The 20,870-nt window shown below is 41.0% G+C and overlaps 1 protein-coding gene across 1 annotated transcript; it reads left to right on the forward strand.

The window, feature by feature from the left end:
• Positions 1–13,035: 13,035 nt before the first annotated feature.
• Positions 13,036–17,136, forward strand: LOC125579877. The gene is made up of 5 exons (XM_048743773.1): positions 13,036–13,951; positions 14,046–14,214; positions 14,334–14,610; positions 14,752–16,422; positions 16,873–17,136. Exons 1-5 carry the CDS (start codon positions 13,036–13,038, stop codon positions 17,134–17,136), a joined length of 3,297 nt encoding a protein of 1,098 aa, XP_048599730.1.
• The last annotated feature ends 3,734 nt before the right edge of the window (positions 17,137–20,870 follow it).

Genomic DNA, 20,870 nt, shown 5'->3' on the forward strand with positions numbered 1-20,870 from the left:
AACGAGTCCAGCGAGGCCACCAACTAGTCCTCCCATTTCTATCTCTTTCCCTTATGAACTTGTTTTTCTATTTTTCATACTTGTAGGATTTATATTTTAGACATATCTATGCTTTATGTTTGAGACTGTTTACTTATTTCTTATGTTTGGAGTGTCAAATAGAGCTAACTACACTGGCAGATCATATGAGTTAGATTCCAGACATGACGCAGAATTTTCTGTTCCTCGCCATCGATCGACACGGAGAGGATGGTATCGATCGATGTGCGGGACAGAGAGGTACGACACTTTGCTCTAACATCTCAAACATCTAACTTTGCTTATCACCACCTTTGGAAACTTTACACCGAGACAGTGTAATTTAAGTCTGGGGCCGGTTGTACTAACACCATCTTCTTGAGTTTTGTCAAAAATATTTTCAAAAATAATCTTATTAAGTCAAGAAGGGGACTATGAACTTATGATTTTTACTTGAATGTCTAACCACTTTTTAGAACCATTCTAGATTTACTGATTGTAGATAGTACTAAAGATGCTAAAGTGGATCAACCTGTCAACTATACACGGGATCGGATTCTTCAAACAAGTTTGGAAGGTGGAATCCGAACATGACTTGGTGGCTACAACCATTAAGGCTTGCTTCATAAGGATTCCAACAAAAAGAATTCGAACGGGACTTGGTGGCGGCAATCTTCAAGGCTCGATTCATATGAATTCTTGGATATAAGTCAAAAAGAAATGAACAGGACTTGGTGGCAACCACCATTATGGCTTGATTCATGGAAGCCTGTCCAATCTTGGTCAATGATTTTGCAATATAAGCAGACTTTGACTAAAGAGAGAAATTAGTAGAGAGAAATTAGTAGAGAGAAAAGATAGGAACTAATTTTTACCTGCAGATCCAGATACTTGTTTGAAAATCCTCGCATCCTGTGATCGATACTCCCAAGGTAAAGCCTGCACTTTTATTTATGCTAAGAAATGAGGTTGGTAGAGGGGAATGTCAGATAAGATTTGCTAAGTTGTTGGCTAGATGAATTTGGTTGCTAAGTTAGGATATTGCATAATGTGCTTTTGTGATTAGGACCTTTTAGATGTGGAATGCGATATTGTAGAGGTGATGACTTCTATGTTTTAATCTGTGAGCCCCTGCTATTTCCAACCCTCTTTTAGAGAGACTGTCCGTTTGTTTTGCTTGAGGACAAACAAAAGGATAAGTCTGGGGGAGTTGATATACCATGGATTTCACCCATTTTTAGTCATGGTATACAAGTGTTTTAAGATATATTTATTATGTTTTAAAGTCTTTTCAAAGAAATTACAGGTTCAGCTACTTGATAGAAGGAAATGATGCTTTTGGGACACTTTGGAGTACTTTTACGCGTAGAGAGTCGATCGACGCTTGAAGAGCAATATTGATCGACCAGAGCCAATTAAAATCGATCGACAGCCGTTGAGCGCCATCGATCGATATTGGATCACTCGAGGATTAATCACGAAATTAGAAGACTTCATTTCCATAAAGTTTATTAATTGCAACCTAAGCCCTTAGCCGCCTATGAGGCTATATGTACTAGGGTTTTGTATCATTTTAGAGGCAGACTGGCCTAAAGACCTACTTGGGGAGAAGAAGCATTTTGGCTACCATTAGAAGAGCTTTGGAATGGAGAGATAGATCTGAGACTGCATAAACAGAGAAGATCTTGAACTCCTTTATTTCTATTACTTTTATTTTCTGTGTTCAATATTTTATTTGAGTTCTATTCAAACCATCATGACTTTGTCTCTCATGAATATGTCTGAGTAAACCCAATTGTTAGATTTAGGTTTCTCATAAAGGTTGAAAGTACGTGCTGCTAATAAGACTGTTAAAAAGGTGTTTTGATTGTCTTTCATGCTTGTTAAGCTTAATGCTAAAATTAGGATTGATCACCCTCATTTTAAGTCTTAGGATTAATTGAGATAACCAACTGTTACCCTCAATACCTGAAATAGCCAGCATGATCTAACTCACTAGATAACAACGAGAGTTGGTCTAGAAAGTTAGAGAACAGCTTCAAACACTCTCGCAAGGCTTGCTAGAAGAACCATCGATTGACGCGACTATCGTTGTGTCGATCGATTGTTTGAAAGGTGTATCGAACGATGTGCATCATGTCACATCGAGACTCTTTCTCGAGATCAAAAGACGACAGTTGAGATCCGAGATCTAGTAAAGAAAACCTATCTGGTTTTACCATTGTTTGAGTTCAAAAACCGTCAAACCCTTTAGTCTAAACTAAGTTGCATGCTTTCATACCAGAGAATTTGCCTAAGTCTAGTTGTTTTCCCATCCTTAAAACAACTTCAACTTAAACAGCCGAACAATTTCCTTGTTCGACTCATCATTTACTGGTTTTAAACAAACAAACCTCTTAGTTTATCTTTATTTCTAATCCCTTAGATCTGTTGAGTAATCCTAGAGTCCTTGTGGATTCGATCCCTAAGTACTGCATCTGAACCTCTTATTTGAGAGAGTAATTCAATCCTTAGGGTAATTTGAGTGATATCACGCTACGTAGCGACCAACCGAATGGCTTGGTCGGTCGCTACGTAGCGACCGCCTCGTTCGCGGGTCGGTCGCTACGTAGCAACCGACCGAGTGGCTTGGTTGGTCTCTACGTGGCGACATTGTTTGGATCTTTTTCTGACGTTTTATGAACGTGTTCTTGGACTATGGGTGTTTAGTTTTGATGAATCAACCGAGATCAGTGCAAGATTTCACCGCAAAATTCTTCGTAAAGATTTCTTTACGAAGATCACTTTTCGTAAAAACGTTCATGCTGATCAAGCCATTCGTAGTTCGTCTTGGAGTTAAGATTCTTATGACCTGTTTTCCAGTGAGACCTTTTACCGTCCGGTTATGTTGCCGTGATGGCATTTTGTAGTGGACCTTTGTCGTCCTCGAGATTAGCCTTGAAGGCTGTTTGCTTTGGCCGAGTGTGGCCGTATTTACGTTTTCAGGACTGAGCCATGTGGCTTCGAATCCCTGCCGCTTTGCGGACATTAAATGAATTGAAGATTATTTTTTCAAAGAGCAAGTTTGTATTCGTACGAATGTAGAGGGAAGAATACGAGTTGTCATCTCGTATCTAACTCTTTTATTGGATCGTCTTATTCGTTGCTCGTTCTAGATGGCATTGTTCAAATAATTTGATTTTTCAAAAAATTTCGAGAGAGTTAGAATATTAACAAAGGGACATGATTTAAGATATCGTTATTACTTTTGGATATCATGCCTTGAGATGTTAGAGACCAGTGTGCTGGGTTTAGGGCAAGACCTAGGTTTACTCTTGGTTTTAGAGGGTGCAATGACTAATTCGACTTACGTATCCCATTTCAGTTTCATCCTGATTCCATACCGATTTAAAGTCCGCGATAGGTTCTCGGCTTATACGACTTGTATGGTTGGAACCGAGCATCTCTCCAAGGACAATTTTTAAGCCTCCTGGAAGTGCTGACCAAAAATTTTGGGTTTCTTTTATAGCGCTATTATCATTGTGTCGGATGTACGAGGGTCATCTCTACGAGATGGCTAAGTCTGTTTAGGACGTTAAGAGTTTGTTGTGTTCAGCAACAAACTTAATGGTAAAAATTACCGTTTTGAGTCTTTGTGAAGGATATGTTGTGAGAAGATGTTAGTGCGTATGACTGTCTGGTCTTCCAAGAAGGTGTTTTTATCGAAGAAGAAAATTTCGTCGAAGAACGAATCTTCAGGCGTCTGCGACGTCTCGCGATGCTGAAGATTTGTTATTCTTTCGTATGCCGCGTTTCGTGCTTGAAATGTTCGCGGGCTTGAAGGTGTTCCGGTATTGCAAGTGTTTAGTCTTAACCCTGCGTTGGAGAAACGTCTTGGTTTATCTACAGATGTTCGCAGCCAAAATTGTTGTTCCATTTTTGATATTAAGTAGTTTGATTTATGATTGAGGGATTAGGATCAAGGGGTCATGTAGATTTGTCCCTGGGAAGAAGCGTTTTTATTTCGTGCATTTTTAAAGATGATTCGTATAGCTGCAGGAGCTTTGTTACGAGTTTTTCCTAACATGCTGCGTTTTACAGGCAAAACGTTGCAGGCTTAAGTGAATTGTGAAACTTGGTCGATTATCGACAAGTTTAATTTTTCCGTTAACTGTTTGGTTGTTAGGACTCAACTTTGTTATGGAAAAATTTATCTTATAATTTCCGCTATGGGTTATACGACAAATAGTCTATGTAATCGTCACTTGGCGTTTATGACAAATCGTGGATTGTTCTTTAACCGTTTAAGTGATTGGAGCGGTGGTCGCTTAATTATTATGGAGTGGAAGAAGATTGTGTTCAGCCGTATAGCCAAGGACGTTGTTGGTAAAGGACCAGACCATGGAACTTTTGTCTTACGATTATCCTCAAAGAGGATGCTGAATTCTGGTTCGGGTTTTACGGGGAGCCGTAGTTGGCCAAGGGCCAAAAAGCGTTTGTCGAGATTGATATGCCAAGTATAGCGGAGTTTTCCGTGTTATGGTTGATGGTTGTTTTAAAACGAGCTTCCACTTTTGGGTTTAAGTTATACGAGGAATGTTTCGTATACTATTTCCTTTAGTCGTATAAAAATGTTTACTTTTTTTTCGAGGGAGACAAATTTTTAGAGGCTCGACGCAGAACCCTTGTGGATTTGGTTGCGAGGCGATTGCCTGCTCAGATCTAACCGAGGGAAGTAAAAACTAGAAGTCAGCAATCTTCATGGAGCTTCGTTTTTATTATACGAAAAATTATCAATGATAGTTTTTCGGAAGACCCATAATGTTTATTTCAAAAAATTGCTTCGTATGACCTGATTTGACAATACGGGGGATTTTTCGTGAAAGTATTGTGAGAGGGGCTTCTCATAGGAGTAAATGGAGAGTGTTTTTCGAAAATTACTCGTGAAATTTGTGAAGTTGTTTTGTAGTGACACTGGTCTTGTTTTCCCGTAGGCTGTTTTGTATAAAATATTTTTGTTGTATGAAAAATAATGAGTGGCCAGTTTTACGAAGATAGGAAATCGAAAACTTCAAAGTTTTGCTTGGAATTACTGATGGAGTTTTACCGAAGTCTATTCCATTACGATCTAGTCGCTAACCGTCGTGTTATTAGTCTGATGTTGGTACAAGTTTTCTAATCGCGAGATTGCGACAAGAGATGTTGAGCTCTCAAGACGATGTTCGCGATATTACGACGAGAGATGTTGTAGAGCTCTCCAGACCACGTTCGTTGACGGTTGGGCTATATCGCTAGCGTTTTAGACGAATCTTAGGTTGTCGTTTGCCTTTTTTTGGACAATTTTAATGATTCATCAGATTGCATATGTGCTTTTCTGCTTGTTGCTGTGGGAGTTTGCTTTGTCAAAAGCGTTTTCGAGATGCCCAGGCAAAAAGTTTTTTTTGAAGTGTGGGAGTATACGAGTATAGTATACGTATCTACTCCATTTTTTTTTTAAAGATTGGGATGATCGACAATCTGGGTCAGTTTGAAGACAATGCCAGGATTGCGACTTGGTGGTTTTCAGGTTGAAGACTTGGAATATTTCAGTTTTTAAGAAAATTACGAGGAACAAATCGATTTTAAGACGACGTTCGTATCTCTAGTTCTTTCTTTCTTTAGAAAGCGAGATAAGTATGCTTGAATGCGTGTTGATCGTTTCTCGGTTTTACGAGATATTAGATCGGTTTGCGAGTTCTGCCTAGTCAGTTAAGGAACAATAGAACAAGACTGGAAAAATTGCCGAAGACTTAGCTTACTAGACTATCCACCTAGATTCTAAGCTCCTTAAAGTTTACGGCAGTTCCTAAGACGTTTTCATCCTTTTTCCTACGAAGAATTAAAAATCTGATAATATTTTCTAAGTCGGACATACCTTAGTCTCATCGGTGATTCGGTATTGCCTCTTCTTCATTCTTCTTCTCTCCGTGTCTTCTGATCTGAGTTTCAATTTTTGAAGTGTTAAGTTATTACGAGGACAGGCGTGTGTTTCGTCGAAGGTTATTCCCGAGTATGAGTAAGTATTTTGTCAAAAGTTTTTTAGGCATTTAGGATCGGCCACTTTCGATTCAATGTTAAAGGACTTCGAAAGGTCTGATACTGATTTTCATATGTATTGGTTTTCGATGAAATTCTGACAAGAATATCGGAGTGAGGAAGGGATTTCAACGTCTAAATTTATGTTCTTGTTTCTTCGTAATGCTGGTTTTACTAAATTGACCAAGTGCACTTTGTATATTGTTGAAAAGTCTATGAAACGTTTATGAATAGATGTTTTCAACTCATCATGGCAGAATTTTGTAAACCGGATAGCATTTTACGTACCGAAGGAACTTTACGAAATCGTTGAAACAAAGTGAGGCGAAGAAAGTGATGAAGCAAGGGACATGGAGTCATTCGGGTGAGGTTCTCAGTTTGTCAAGTTATGAGTGAACTGGTCCTGTCACAGCTCTTATTGTCTTTATTTTTCCGTTGTTTGTTTCACATGAACTTGTTTGACCTAACGAATGATGTTTCGTAAAATATTCCCGAGCTTAATCTTACGATTGCTATTTTGCAAAATGTTGCCGAGCTTAATTTTGCGAAAGTTATTCCGCAAACTATTGTCGAGTTAATTTTTCAAAAACTGTTTCGTAAAAGTTTTCGAATTTAATTTTACGAAAGTTACTTCGTGAAACGTTCAGTCGAGGCTCAAAAGAGGAGAGTCGGAAATGAGTCACCAACTCGACAAAGGGATCGTGCCGGTCGTCATATGGCCACTTGTTCGGTTAACAGGCCGGTCGCCATATGGCGACCGGATTGACTGATCGACCGGTCGCCATATGGCGAACGGGTTGCGTACTCGACCGGTCGCCATATGGCAACTGGTTCGTGTGATTGACCAAGTTTCATGTCGAAACAAGTGCACCGGTGAGTTGCGTACCCGATTTGCTGTTTCTTCCTTTTTCCGTGTTTCGAGGAAAACAAGTTTTATTTTTCCGAAAAGTTTTCGAAAAGTCTTTTGCTCGAACCCTTATGTGCTGAGATTCCTCCAACTTGGTAATGAGACAAATTTTACGGTTTTTGATTGATTTTATCGTTGCCCTCTAGAGAAATTGAAAGTCGCAATTAGGTTTTTGGTTTTCTTGAGCATTGCGGCGTTTGCGTAAGCATTGGCCATTGGAGCAGTCACTGCTGGAGTAACTTTATCAGTGTTTGTGAGCTTTGAAGGGTGTTTTTTTGTGCTTCCTCAAGCAGTTGACCGATTTCAGTGGCGGTGTCGGTAGCGTGATGGATCTGGGATCGTACTGCCCTTAATTCCGTGGCAGTTTTTATTATGTAATTGCGAAGGTCACGAATGTCGGAATTCTTGCCAGCAGTTTTCCGACCCCGTCGGCGTTTGCTGCGAGTGATCTCGGCATGCTCTTCGGCTAGCTCCTCCTGTTCGACCTATAAGATATCTTCTTCTATCATGGGTTTACTGAACGGAGAGTCTTCGCGTGCCGTATGGCTTCTGGCTCTTCTCGGATGTATGTCAGCGTCTTCTTTCGTATCTTCAGAAAGGTTGCTGGGATCCAAGTTGATGCACCCGACTTCGTTGTTTCGCTAGGGTTTTGTCCCGAAGGATTCTCTCACAAAGTTCCAGGCCTGTCGAGTGGAGTTGCGAAGTCAAATCTTCTTCCGTGAACTCTTGTGGTTCCGCGAGGATAGGCTGCCCGGGTCCTTACTGTTATGGTTTCTACCTATTTAGTCTAGGTGCCCAAGAGCTTGTCTTGTTCTTCCGACCTTTTTTCATAGGCAGAGAACATCTTTTTAAACTCCTCGAGCGTCGCGGCGTTGGCTAATGCGTTGGCCGCAGGGAAATCTGCTGTTAGAGTTGCTTGTTTGTCATTGCTTCCTCCGTTAAGAGGAGTATGCAAGTTATGCAAGTTTTCGGCTGTCATGTCTGATTGAGCTTTCGGTGGCTGAGACTTAGATTGATCCTTAACCCCCCTTCTTCTAGCGCCAAACCGTGGGAACCAAAATTTGCACTGTCGATTTCCATTTAAATAAGGAAAGTTAGGAAAACCCTAACTTCCCAGAGGTCCCGGATATCTGCTAAACCACACGCCAACAATCAGAACACGAAATAAAGACGAGAAAAATAAGAAATCGAAAAGAGAGAAAAATAGATCTTATTCTGAATCCGTTTTTGAGCGTTACAACAAGGTAAGAGCCTGGGCTACGAGAGTTATCGGCGAGATTCCTAGTTCTAAAACCCTAAGACAGCAAGACCTAATTGAGTCACAGCTCGAATAACAAAAACGGAAAGTTACCTAAAATTGCTCTAAGTGCTAATTTTGCTCTAAAAATGTTCTCCCCCCCTCGTGCCTCTCGCCTAGGACTCCTTATATACTCCTCCAAGGTCGGTTTTAGCTTTTCCCTTCCAGCCCTTAAGCCGTCTTCTAAGTGAAAAATGGAATATTCAATTTTTTAAGATCTTCATGTTTATCTGCGGAAACTTAACATTTTTTCTGCGGAAACTTATCTTTATTTTTGTTTTTATAATCAAAACATAAACCGCCATAGTATCTAAGTGCTCATTCTTAAAGAATCGTAAGTGGGCTTGTAGTCGCGTTTTAGACCTCGTTGGGCCGTCTTTCGACATGAAACGTTTGTTACGATTTTCTTTTCGACAAAAACAAGTTTTCGCGGTTTTTATCGTAAAGTTTCAACGGTAACTTTGATCGGAATGATTTGAGAAATGATATGGCTGCGGTACATGGGAGCTAGCGTTGAGGAACAGATGAGAGTGCACGGATTTGGGTCGTACCCTGTTGATCGATGTCCGAGACAGTTTGGTCACTACGTAGAGACCTGGTCCACACTGGATCGGTCGCTACTCGTTCGCTACGTAGCGACCGACTCGTTCGCGGGTCGGTCTACGTATACCGACTGAATGGCTTGGTCGGTCGCTACGTAGCGATCGACTTGTTCGCGGTAGCGACCGGCCGAGTGGCATAGCGACCGACTCGTTCGCGGGTCGGTCGCTATGGCTTGGTTGGTCGCTACGTAACGACCGGGTCTTACGCGGACCGGTCGCTACGTGGTGACTTTGTTTGGATCCTTCACGTTTTATGAACGTTTTCTTGGACTATGGGTGTTTAGTTTCGATGAATCAACCGAGATCAGTGCAAGATTTCACCGCAAAGTTCTTCGTAAAGATTTCTTTGCGAAAATTACTTTTCGTAAAAACGTTCATGCTGATCTTTACGGATATTTGGATGTTAACTTCGTCGTGTCCGTTTCGACCCCAACATTGGTCATTTTGGTGTTTCGGATAAGTCTTTCCAAGAAATGTATCGTAAAAACTCTTTTAAGTAACTTTTACGAAAATTACTTCTTTGAAAAGTATTTTTCGACGACATTAGAGCGTTTAATTCCGTCGTGACCGTTTTTGACCCCAACAAGAATGTCGATCGATTTTTACGTAGACAGGACTGGGCGGATGTGGGTGTTTTGCTGATAACTCCTCGTGAGTCATGATCCTCACGGCATTACAAGATGTGGTTGACTCCGTAGGTGTTGTCGATCGATGTTTGGGTGAGGATGTCGATCGGTTTTGGTTGACCTTTGTCGACCGATGTTCATGGCTCGGCGTCGATCGACACCAATGCGATCCGCCGAAACTCATCAGACTCTCTACTTCGAAATCTCCTTCTTGCAGCTTCTCTTCCTTCACCACTTGCCAGAAATCATCCCCAATGATGGCATTCATGTGGTGCTTCATCACCCTATTGTCAAGGCTCTCTGCTTCTTAACAGCTTCTCCTATCTGAACAACCTGCATCTCCAGCTTCTTCACATGAGTGCTCAGAGTCTCAAACTTTGTGTTCAGGTTGGTGTTTACAGAATCAATCTTCCCATTGGAGTCCACTGTCATGCGCTGTTGTCCCTCAAGAACCATATCAAGCATCTCTTCAATCTTGCTCTCTTGAGTAGGGGGTGGTGGCTTCTCGTAGTAGGAGTTTCCATAACCCCTGTTGTTGCTGTAGTTGTTGATGTAGTTGTTGCTGTAAGGTTTCTGGTGCTGCGAACTCTGGTTGAAATTGCCCCTATTTCCATAAGAGTTTTTGTTTCCAGCTTGGTTTCCAGAACCTTGAAATCCAATTCCACTGATGAAGTTCACATCTTCTTCCTCTGCTCTACCCTCTGTGTCTACAGCCTCTGCATCTTCAACCAAACAGACCTGCTTCCTGAGAAGCTTGTGAACACTATCCAACTTTGCCTTCACTTCATCCATCTGATCATTCCCAAGGATGGTGGCAGATCTTTTCCTCTCAAAGTCAGTGTTCTTAGTGTTGCTGCTAGATGCTAGGTTTTCAATGACCTTCACTGCCTCCTCTGGATTCCTGGTGTTGAAGTTCCCATTGCTGGAAGAATCAAGAGCCATCTGATGGTACACCACGATGCCTCTGTAGAAAGTACTGAGCAGTTGTACTTCATTGAATCCATGGTGTGGACAGTCTCTCTGATAAGACTTGAATCTGATAAAGGAGCTTCTGAATGATTCTGCAGGCTCCTAAGTGAATGTAGCAATCTTGCTCCTCAAGTCTTCAGCACGCGCTTCATCAAAGAAGTTGCATAAGAATGCATTGTTGATGTCGCTCCAGGATGTGAGAGATCCTGGTGGTAACTGCTTAAGCCTATGCGAAGCATCTCCATCAAGTGAGTACTTGAAGAGCTTGCATAGGAGGTAGTCTTCAGAGACTCCCTCGACTTTAATAGCAGATATGAGATCCTCGAACCTCTCTAGATGGTCCATAGGATGCTCGTGAGATAACCCATAGTAGGGTGTCTGTCCTACGAGTGTGTAGTACTGCGGCTTAACTCGAAATCCCTCTGAATAGTTGGAGGACGAATGGCTGATCTTTTGGTGTAGAACTGATCTGGACGGTTGTAGTCAGCCAATGTTCTGGGTCGAGCAACATCATCTACCGGTAGAGTAGTGCATGCAGCATCAGTATCGGACTCAGGGATTGCATCCCCCTGAGCATCTATCCACTGACCTGCTGCATTACGCAGATGACCATCCTGGTCATGCAGGTCTCCTCTCTCATCACGTACAAGAATCAAAGTCGCAACCATGTCTCGCGGCTCAGTATCGATCGATGTTCAGACTAAAGTATCGATCGATGTCGGATGGAAGATCTCGGCCGACGGAAGATGAGTGTCTTCGGTCTACGGTGGTGAGCGAGTTTCGGTCGACAGGACTAGTGCATGGATCGATGGTGGTTGACGAAAATTGAGCGACGAACAAGTGTTGTTGTCGATCGATGAGGAGCGCGCTTCTTTGCGGATTGAACGCTCCAAGCTTGCAGGATCTGGTGAGAATAGCAGTTGAGTTTCCTTGTTTCTTCTGGTACTGCTGGGCATGTACCTGAAAATCCAAGAAAAAATTTTATGTCAGAAATCTGTTTTAAACTTAACAAAAATTAAATCTAAAAGGCGATCAAAGCTCTCCGGCAACGGCGCCAAATTTGATATCACTCAAATTACCCTAAGGAGTGAATTTACTCTCTCAAATAAGAGGTTCAATTGTAGTACTTAGGGATCGAATCCACAAGGAGGTATGGAACCTAATAAATATAATTGGATTTGTTAAGTAAGGTGGTTTAATGATTTAAATGTAAAATTTCAGTTTGTTAAGCAAGTAATTGCTCGATTGATTGGTTGAGGTTTTGGTGCTTAAAAAGAAAATAGCTAGACTTAAGGTTTTTATTCAGAAAACTTGGAATTATAATCCTACAGATGCCTAATGAGTTGCATGCATGATAATGTAGAGCTCAACACTTATAAACGAACCACTAGGCTCTCGCTTTCTAGGTTCGTCTATTGACCAGTGTCGATCGATGATTCTATATGAGTATCGATCGATACACTATTCGAACCGTCGATCGATTATTCTATTTGAATATCGATCGATGCTATTGGCCAAGCGTGAATGCGTGGGTTGAATGTTCTCACTAAGCTTGCTAGATCATCTCTCGCCTTACTCTAGCAAGAATCTTAGCTCAATTAGAATGGTTTGAGGATGAGATTGAAGCTATATTGAAGCTATCGCTTATATCTAACAATCCTAGGGAAAGTTCTAGGTAGCTAATCTAGAATCAAACATTAATGACAGTCCTAATGATTATTATCACAACTCAGCAATCTATAGTTGGGGCTAATCCCTCATAACCTATTTAAACCCTAAAATCTAACAAAGAAACTACTCAGATCATGGCTGAGCAATTCATAACAGCAATAAGGTAAGAAAACTTCATTAGAATAGTAAATAGATATCAATGGAGTTCCAATAACAAATATAACTTGGATCTTCTATCTAATCTATCAAAATCCTAGAAAACCTTTGCTAAAAATAGTAAAACAAGAAAACACAAGAAAAACACATTTTGCCTCTAACATGGTGGCAAAGCTTATATAATTAGGTTAAAACTCGTCAGGGGTAGTCTTGTAAATTGGTGAAGACTTGGGCTTCAAGTCGGTTGTGACCAAACGGGCTTTCTGCGTGCTTCGTTGTCGATCGATGTTCTGATGTGAACATCGATCGATAATTCTCCCTCAGTATCGACCGATGGTCGAGCTCGATGGTCATCTCGGGTGCTTACTCCAAATATCTCCAAAATGCTCCAAAATCATCATTTATCTCCAAATCACTCATGATCTTATAAATATAATAAATAGACTCTATAATATAATAATTAGTTATAAAAACACCTATAAACCATGGGTGAAAGTGGGTCAAATAGTAATTAAAGAGGCGATAACGAAGGCGACAAGGTGATTGGGGTTTTCTCGTTCGACACTGGTATGAGTTCGGCGTCTCTGCCGGGATCAGCTCTCTGTCCGACGGGGGGGGGGGGGGGGGGGGGGGGTTCATCAAGGCTGGATACGCATGGTTCTGTTCACGATTCAAAGCAAGGGGTGGAAGTTTCGGATCTAAATCAGAGTTTGAAGGAGGATTCTGCGAAGAGGAATGTGGAATCTGGCGGGGGTTCCGGTGATACTGACTAAGTGGTCTCCGGTTATCGAGAAAGAGAAAGCACCAGTGAAATCTATTCCAATGTGGGTTCACGTCAAAAACGTTCCGATAAAGATGTTCTCGTGGGAAGGGTTGAGTTTTCTAACCAGTCCAATAGGAAGTTCGGGAAGATTGCATCCAGAGACAGCTCAATGTTTAAGCATAGAGGTGGCAAAAATATTTGTAAAGGTTGATCTAACAATGGATTTGCCAAAGAAGATGAATTTCAATATACAAGGGGAGGATGTGATGATTGAATATATCTATCCGTGGCTGCCTACAAAGTTTTTGGAGTGTGATAAATGGGGACATTCTACTAAAGCGTGTCCAATGAAGAAGGAAAAGATGCAAGAGGATCAAGAAAATTTGGAGGAGGGTGAAGTGAAGAAAAGTGTGGTAGATGGGAAAGAGAAGGAGATAGTTGAGAAGGAAGGGATACTTCAACCTAACAATGTATCGCAAGACCAAGTGTTAGTTTCCTCTGAGGCTACTGAAGAGGAAGTTCTTAAGGTTGGGGAAAAAATAAGTCCTCGGGGTGTGATTAATCAGGAGGAAGGTAAAGCAGTAAAGGAAACAGAATGGCTAGATGTTTCCCCGGGGAAATCTAATCGTTCTTTAAATCTAAGGAAAAATAGATTGGAGTTTGGGCAAGTATCTCTTCTCACCAAGTCGAGGTCCTCTGTCTTAATGCCGGTGGAAGAACATGAAGAGATATCTACTGGTCAGGAGAATGATCAGGAGGAGGAAGATTTTCTAGAGGCATCGCAGGAAAAAGAAGTTGTTCCTCGGAAATTGCTGCCTCGGGAGTCAAAGATTAATCACAGATATCTGAAAGATAATGCGGGTCAGAAAGCTCTGGATGCAGATCCGAGTAATCTGAACAAAAAGAAACCTCGTCGCCAATAATATGTTTGGTTTCTACTGGAATATCTGAGGCTTTAATAAATTTTCTAAGCACATGATAGTTCAGGAGTGGGTGAGGAAGCAGGGATTTCAGTTTGGTTGTTTAATAGAGACAAGAGTGAAGGAAGGTAAAGGGAAGAAGATAGTGGAGAGGGTTTTCCGGATTGGTCTTATATTACAAACTATGAGCATCATCGGTTGGGGAGACTTTGGGTTATTTGGAGTCCAAAGGTGAGAGTTACTCCTTGCTTTCAGAGTGCTCAACTTATTACATGTTCGGTGTTGTTGGAGGGTATGTAGGATGAGATATTTTGCTCTTTTGTGTATGGTTACAATCTGTTGGAAGAAAGGAAAGAGCTTTGGAAAGATCTTAAAGCTCATTATGATTCACCTATGTTAAGGAAGTCACCGTGGATAGTACAAGGAGATTTTAATGAGATTCTGAGTGGTATTGAGCATTCGGTTGTAGACGCTTCTCAGGATACTTCTGGCATGAGGGATTTTCAGGACGCTGTTCAATACTGCTCTCTTCTAGATATGTCGTACCAGGGTCCCCGTTTCACTTGGAGTAATAAAAGGGATAATGGCATCATCTGTAAGAAGTTGGATCGTACATTGATAAATGAGGTTTGGGTTCGAAGTTCTCCTCAATCATATTGTGTATTCGAAGCTGGAGGATGTTCTGATCACCAGAGATGCAGGGTGATTATTAAGTCTGGGATAATGAAGCCGCGAAAGCCTTTTAAGTTTGTAAATTCCTTGGTATAGATGCCTGATTTTCTTACCGTGGTTGAAGGATTCTGGTCAGAAACAGAAGTGCTGTTCAATTCTACATCAGCTTTGTTCCGTTTGACGAAGAAACTTAAGGCGCTTAAACCAGTTTTGAAGCAATTAAGTAAGGAGAAAGTAGGGGAAATAATAAAGAAGACGAAAGATGCGTATAATAATCTTTGTTTGGTGCAAACAAAAACTTTGGAGAACCCCAGTCTGATTAACATTGAAGCAGAGTCTATGGCTTATGGAAGATGGGTTTTTCTTTCTGCTTTGGAAGAGAAGGTTATTAGTCAACGGGCAAAAATTCACTGGCTGGAGCTTGGTGATGGTAACAATAAGAGTTTTCATCGAGCAGTGAAAGTTCGAGAGATCAGAAATGCAATACGAGAAATTAAGAGACCGGATGGATCTGTGGCTGATACTCAAGAAGAAATAAAGTATGAAGCAGTGGAGCATTTTCACAAGTTTCTAACTCATATTCCTTCTGAGTATAAGGGAGTAAATGAAGAGGAGATGAAGGATTTGCTAAACTATGAATGCTCAGAGAATGATAGAAGTATGTTGATGAGGGAAGTCACTACAGAAGAGATAAAGAAGGTTTTATTCTCTATGGCTAAGGATAAATCACCAGGTCCGGATGGTTTCACAAGTGAGTTCTTCAAAGCTACATGGGCTATAACAAGAGGAGATTTGGTTACTGCGGTGAAGTCTTTCTTTGATAAAGGGTTCTTGCCAAAAGGAGTTAATTCAACTATCTTGGCTTTAATCCCAAAGAAGAATGAGGCTAGTCACATGAAGGATTACCGTCCCATATCATGCTGTAACGTGATATACAAGATTATTTCCAAACTTCTTGCAAATCGTATGAAGAATATCCTTCCTCTGTTTATATCTCTGAGCCAGTCCGCGTTTGCTAAAGATCGACTACTCATGGAGAATGTCCTGTTAGCTTCTGAACTAGTTAAAAGCTATCATAAGGAGTCAGTTTCTGAGAGATGTGCAGTCAAGATAGATATCTCGAAAGCGTTTGACTCTGTTCAGTGGTCGTTCTTGCTATCAGTGCTTGCTGCTTTAAACTTTCCGGAGAAGTTTATTCTGTGGATAAAGAGATGTATTGAGATGGCGTCTTTCTCGATCCAGGTTAATAGTGAGCTTGCAGGATACTTCAACAGCAAGAGAGGGTTGCGACAAGCATGTTCTTTGTCTCCTTATTTGTTCGTCATCAGTATGCAAGTTCTATCTAAACTCCTTGACAGAGCTGCAGTAAGAAAACAAATTGGTTATCATCCGTATTGCAAAGACTTGAGTTTGACTCATATTTGTTTTGTTGATGACGTTCTGGTGTTTTCAGATGGACGGAAAAGTTCTATTGAAGGCATTCCAAAGGTGTTTCAAGAGTTTGAAATAATGTCAGGGCTTAACATAAGTTTGGAAAAATCCACTCTCTTTCTGGCTGGAGTTAAATCGGAGGATAGTGAAGCAATTTTGGATCAGTTCCCTTTTCATAAAGGTACTCTCCGGGTTAGATACCTTGGACTTCCTCTCTTGACTAAACGAATGAATGTGCAAGACTACAGTCCACTCATTGCTAGACTTCGAACTCGAATCTCTTCCTGGACAGCGAGGCATCTTTCCTTTGCTGGTCGTCTTCAGTTGATTGATTCTGTATTTTTCAGTATCACAAATTTCTGGATGACAGCTCACAGATTACCAAATCAATGCATTCAAGAAATAAATAGTATATGTGCGGCTTTTCTCTGGTCGGGGCCAGTTCTAGCTACACAGAAAGCTAAAGTAGCCTGGGTTGATGTGTGTAAGCCGAAAGAGGAGGGAGGTCTTGGATTAAAAAATCTTACGGAGGCAAACAGAGTTACTTGTTTGAAATTAATTTCGCGAATTCTGTCTGCGAGATCCTCTTTGTGGGTTAAGTGGATTTGGAAGTATCTCATTAGGAAATGATCTTTTTGGATTGTGAATGAGGCGAGTAGTTTGGGTTCTTGGATGTGGAGAAAGTTATTGAAGCTGAGACCTCTAGCTATGCAGCTGACTAGGAAGGAGATAAACAGTGGAGCCAATACATCTTTTTGGTATGAACAATGGTCTTCTCTGGGTCAGTTAATTGATTTAGCGGGGGAGAGAGGAACTATGGATCTTGGCATACCAAAAAATGCCAATGTGGAGATGGCAATTCAGATATACAGAACTAGAGACCACAGAGTTCGCATTCTTCGGATGATAGGCCATGAGATTAGTAACTTGAAGAGTCGAGGGCTAAATCAATTTGATGATATCAGTCTGTGGCAGAGGGAGAATGGGGAGTTTAAAGCAAATTTTCTCACTTCACATATTTGGAGCCTTACAAGGAGCAAATCTCCTTGAGTTTCTTGGTACAAGGGAGTTTGGTTTGGAGGGGCTACTCCAAAGTTCTCTTTTCTCACGTGGTTAGCTGCTCATAACAGACTAGCGACAGGGGATATAATATTACGGTAGAATCCACAGGCAGATACCGTATGCTGGTTGTGTAAATCAGAAGTAGAATCAAGAGATCATCTCTACTTTGAGTGTTCCTACTCTAAGGAAGTTTGGAAGGGAACGGTTAAGAATCTGGGGGGATGGAAAGTCTTTATCAATGGAATAGAGTGATTCAAGCTGTGGTGACTGGTTCGCAAGAGAAAGGGTTGATGTATCTGATGAGATATTGTGTCCAAGTGGTAGTTTATGCTATTTGGCATGAACGAAATGTGAGGAGGGTGCGAGAGTCTTGTCAGCCTGCTGCTTGTTTAAGTGTGAGATTGGATAAGATGGTGCGAAACCGAATCACATCGCTAAGAAGGAAACCGGGTAGGAAACATGAGAAGACAATGATTATTTGGTTAGGGAGAAGCTAAAGGAGTAGAAGTAGCTTTTTCTGTTCTTTCATATCTTTTGTAGTAGAGATGCAGTACATTCTGTAAAAAGGTTTTTTTGTTTGAATAAATTTAAAATTCTTTCAAAAAAAAAAAAAGTGGGTCAAATCCATGGTTTATCACCAAGCCCCAAGACAAGCAGTTGTGTCAAGTTTAGTGTTGGGGGTCAGTTTTGGTTCCTTCAAACAATCTCAGCAAGTGTGAATAGTTGACAGGTTGATCCACTTTAGTATCTTTAGTACTATCTGCAATCAGTAAGTCTAGAATGATGCTAAAGAGTGGTTAGATAACAAGCAAAAATCTAATAAGTTCATTATCCCCTTTTTGACTCAATAAAACTCTTCTTAAAATATTTTGATAAGACTCATGAACACACTAATATCAATAAACATCCCCTCAGACTTAAATTACACTGTCCCCAGTGTATATCTAGTCGGAGTTATGGTAAGAAATAATCATAAGTACATAATTTAACAAGTAAGAACGATAACCTGCTCGCTGATGTCAGTGTCGATCGACACAATGAAGTGACAATCGATCGTTTTTGCTGAAGTGATGTCGATCGATTTCGAGCTGGTCTCATCGGTCGATGTGCTGAGGAATCGTCTATTCGGATCTTTTTTTTTTTGACCTGCAATAAATATCAAACGAAAATCAGTAATAATCTAAACTAAATTAGATGAAATTACCTAATAGTGGGTTGCCTTCCACTCAGCGCTTTGTTACAGTCATTTAGCTTGACTTTGGAGATCTGATTTATTCCGGATGAGAATGAGAACATGCTCCAAAACAAGTCTCAGTGTCTGCTGCTCTCTGAAGTTTTATCATTCTTGTGTGAAAGCTTCCTCCATAGACTCTTCTCCTTTGTCTATCATCTCAGCAATAAGGAATACTCGAAGCTTTGCAAATGGCTGTGAGAAGCATCTGCTGCGCACTCTGGATCTCCTGACACCGTCTGAGAAGTGAGGAATCAACGATAACTGAGGATCGCCCTTGATCCTTTTCCTCTTCTTCCTATTCCTTCTCTTCTTCCCCCAGACTTGTCTGATCGAGTGGTGGTTTCTCCATCAAAAAGATTTCCACACACATCGAACTCCTTATGCTCTGATACGCGCCCAGTGTCGATATCGATGGAGTAGTGGTAGCGTCTATTGATGTCGGCTTGTTGATGTCGTTCGATGGTATCCGGTTGGTGTCGATCGATGCTGCTTCTGATTGATAGACTATGGATTTGACCCATTTTCATCCATAGTTTATAGGTGTTTTTACAAATAATTATATTATTAGAGAGTCTATTTATTATATTTATAAGATCATGAATGTTTTGGAGATAAGTGATGATTTTGGAGCATTTTGGAGATATTTAGAGCAACCACCCGAGATGACCATCGAGATCGACTATCGGTCGATATTGGAGAACTAGAATCGATCGATACACAAGACATGGTGTCAATCGACAGCGAAGCGCGCAGGAAGCCCGTTTGGTCACAGCCAACTTGAAGCCCAAGATTTCACTATTTTACAAGATTGCCCCTGACGAGTTTTTACCCTAATTATATAAGCTTTGCCGCCATGTTAGAGGCAAAGTGTGCTTTCTTTGTGTTTCATTGTCTTATTGATAGATAGGAGAGAAGATCCAAAGTTATAATTTGTGATTGGAACTCTATTGATATCTATATTATTATTCTATGAAGTTTTTATACTTAACTGCTGCTATGAATTTCTTAGCCATGTCTAAGTAGTTCTCTTGTTAGATTTTAGGGTTTAAATAGGTTAGGAGGGATTATCCCCAACTATAGATTGTTGAGTTGTGATATTCATCTTTAGGATTGTTCATTAATGCATGTGTCTAGATTAGCTACCTAGAACATGCCCTTGGATTGATTGATAAAAGCAATAGCTTAATTCTCATCCTGAAAACATTCTAATAGAGCTATGTTTCTTGCTATGAGCAAGGCGAGAGCTGATCTAGTGAGCTTAGTAAGCATTCATTCAACCTGCGCATAAAGCTTGACTAGAGCGCGTCGATCGATATCACACTTGAATAATCGATCGACGGTGCAAAAGGTGTATCGATCGATACGCCCATTGGAATATCGATCGACACTTTCTATAGATCAATATAACGAGAATTGAGATCATAGATCTAGTTAATAGACAACAAGTCAATGCCTGCAAGATCCGAAAGACTTGTTGATCAAATAGTTGAGCTTTACATTATCATGCATGCAACTCATTAGGCATCTATAGGGTTATAATTCCAACTTTCCTAAATAAAAACCCGAAGTGTAGCTATTTCCTTTTTAAGCACCAAAACCCCAAAAATCTGCTATTGAACAAACACTTGTTCAATATAAAACTGCAATTTACTTTTAAAACTTTTAAAACATCTTTGTTTAACAAATCATATTAGAATCCTTAGGTACCCTAGCTCCCTGTGAATTTGTTCCCTGAGTACTACAACTCGACCTCTTATTTGAGAGAGTATAAATCACTCCTTAGGGTAATTTGAGTGGTATCAAATTTGGCGCCGTTGCCGAGGAGCTTTGATCGCCTATTTTCTAATTTTTGTTAAGTATTCTGACAGAAATTTTTTTTTCATGGATTTTCAGGTACATGCCCAGCAGTACCAGAAGCAAAAAGGAATCCCAATTGATATTCTCACCAGATCCTGCAAGTTTGGAACGCACGATCCGTAAGGAAGCGCGCTCCCTATCGACCGACAACAACACTTCTGTGTCGCTCAATTCCGCTCAACCACCGTCGATCCAGACACCAGTCCCGTCGACCGATTCTCGCTCACCCCTGTCGATCAAACAACACAAACCTCCGTCGACTGATATCCTTCACCCGAAATCGATCGACATTCCATCTCGGACATCGATCGATACTGAACCGCGAGACATGGTTGCGCCTTTGATACTTGTTCGGGAAAACAATGGAGACCTGCATGACCAGGAGGGTCATCTGCGTAATGCAGCAGGTCAGAGAATAGATGCTCAGGGGGCTGCAATCCCTGAGCCTGATGCTACTACTACAGGTACTACCTTACCTGTAGATGGGGCTGTGCAACCCAGGACGTTGACTGACTACAACCGTCCAGATCGCTACCTCACCAACAGATCAGCCATCCTTCCTCCCACCATTGAGAGGGATTTTGAAATGAAAGCGCAGTATTACACACTTGTGGGACAGTTACCCTACCAT

Source organism: Brassica napus, chromosome C1 (genome assembly GCF_020379485.1).
Source record: "Brassica napus cultivar Da-Ae chromosome C1, Da-Ae, whole genome shotgun sequence".
Classification (NCBI taxonomy): domain Eukaryota; kingdom Viridiplantae; phylum Streptophyta; class Magnoliopsida; order Brassicales; family Brassicaceae; genus Brassica; species Brassica napus.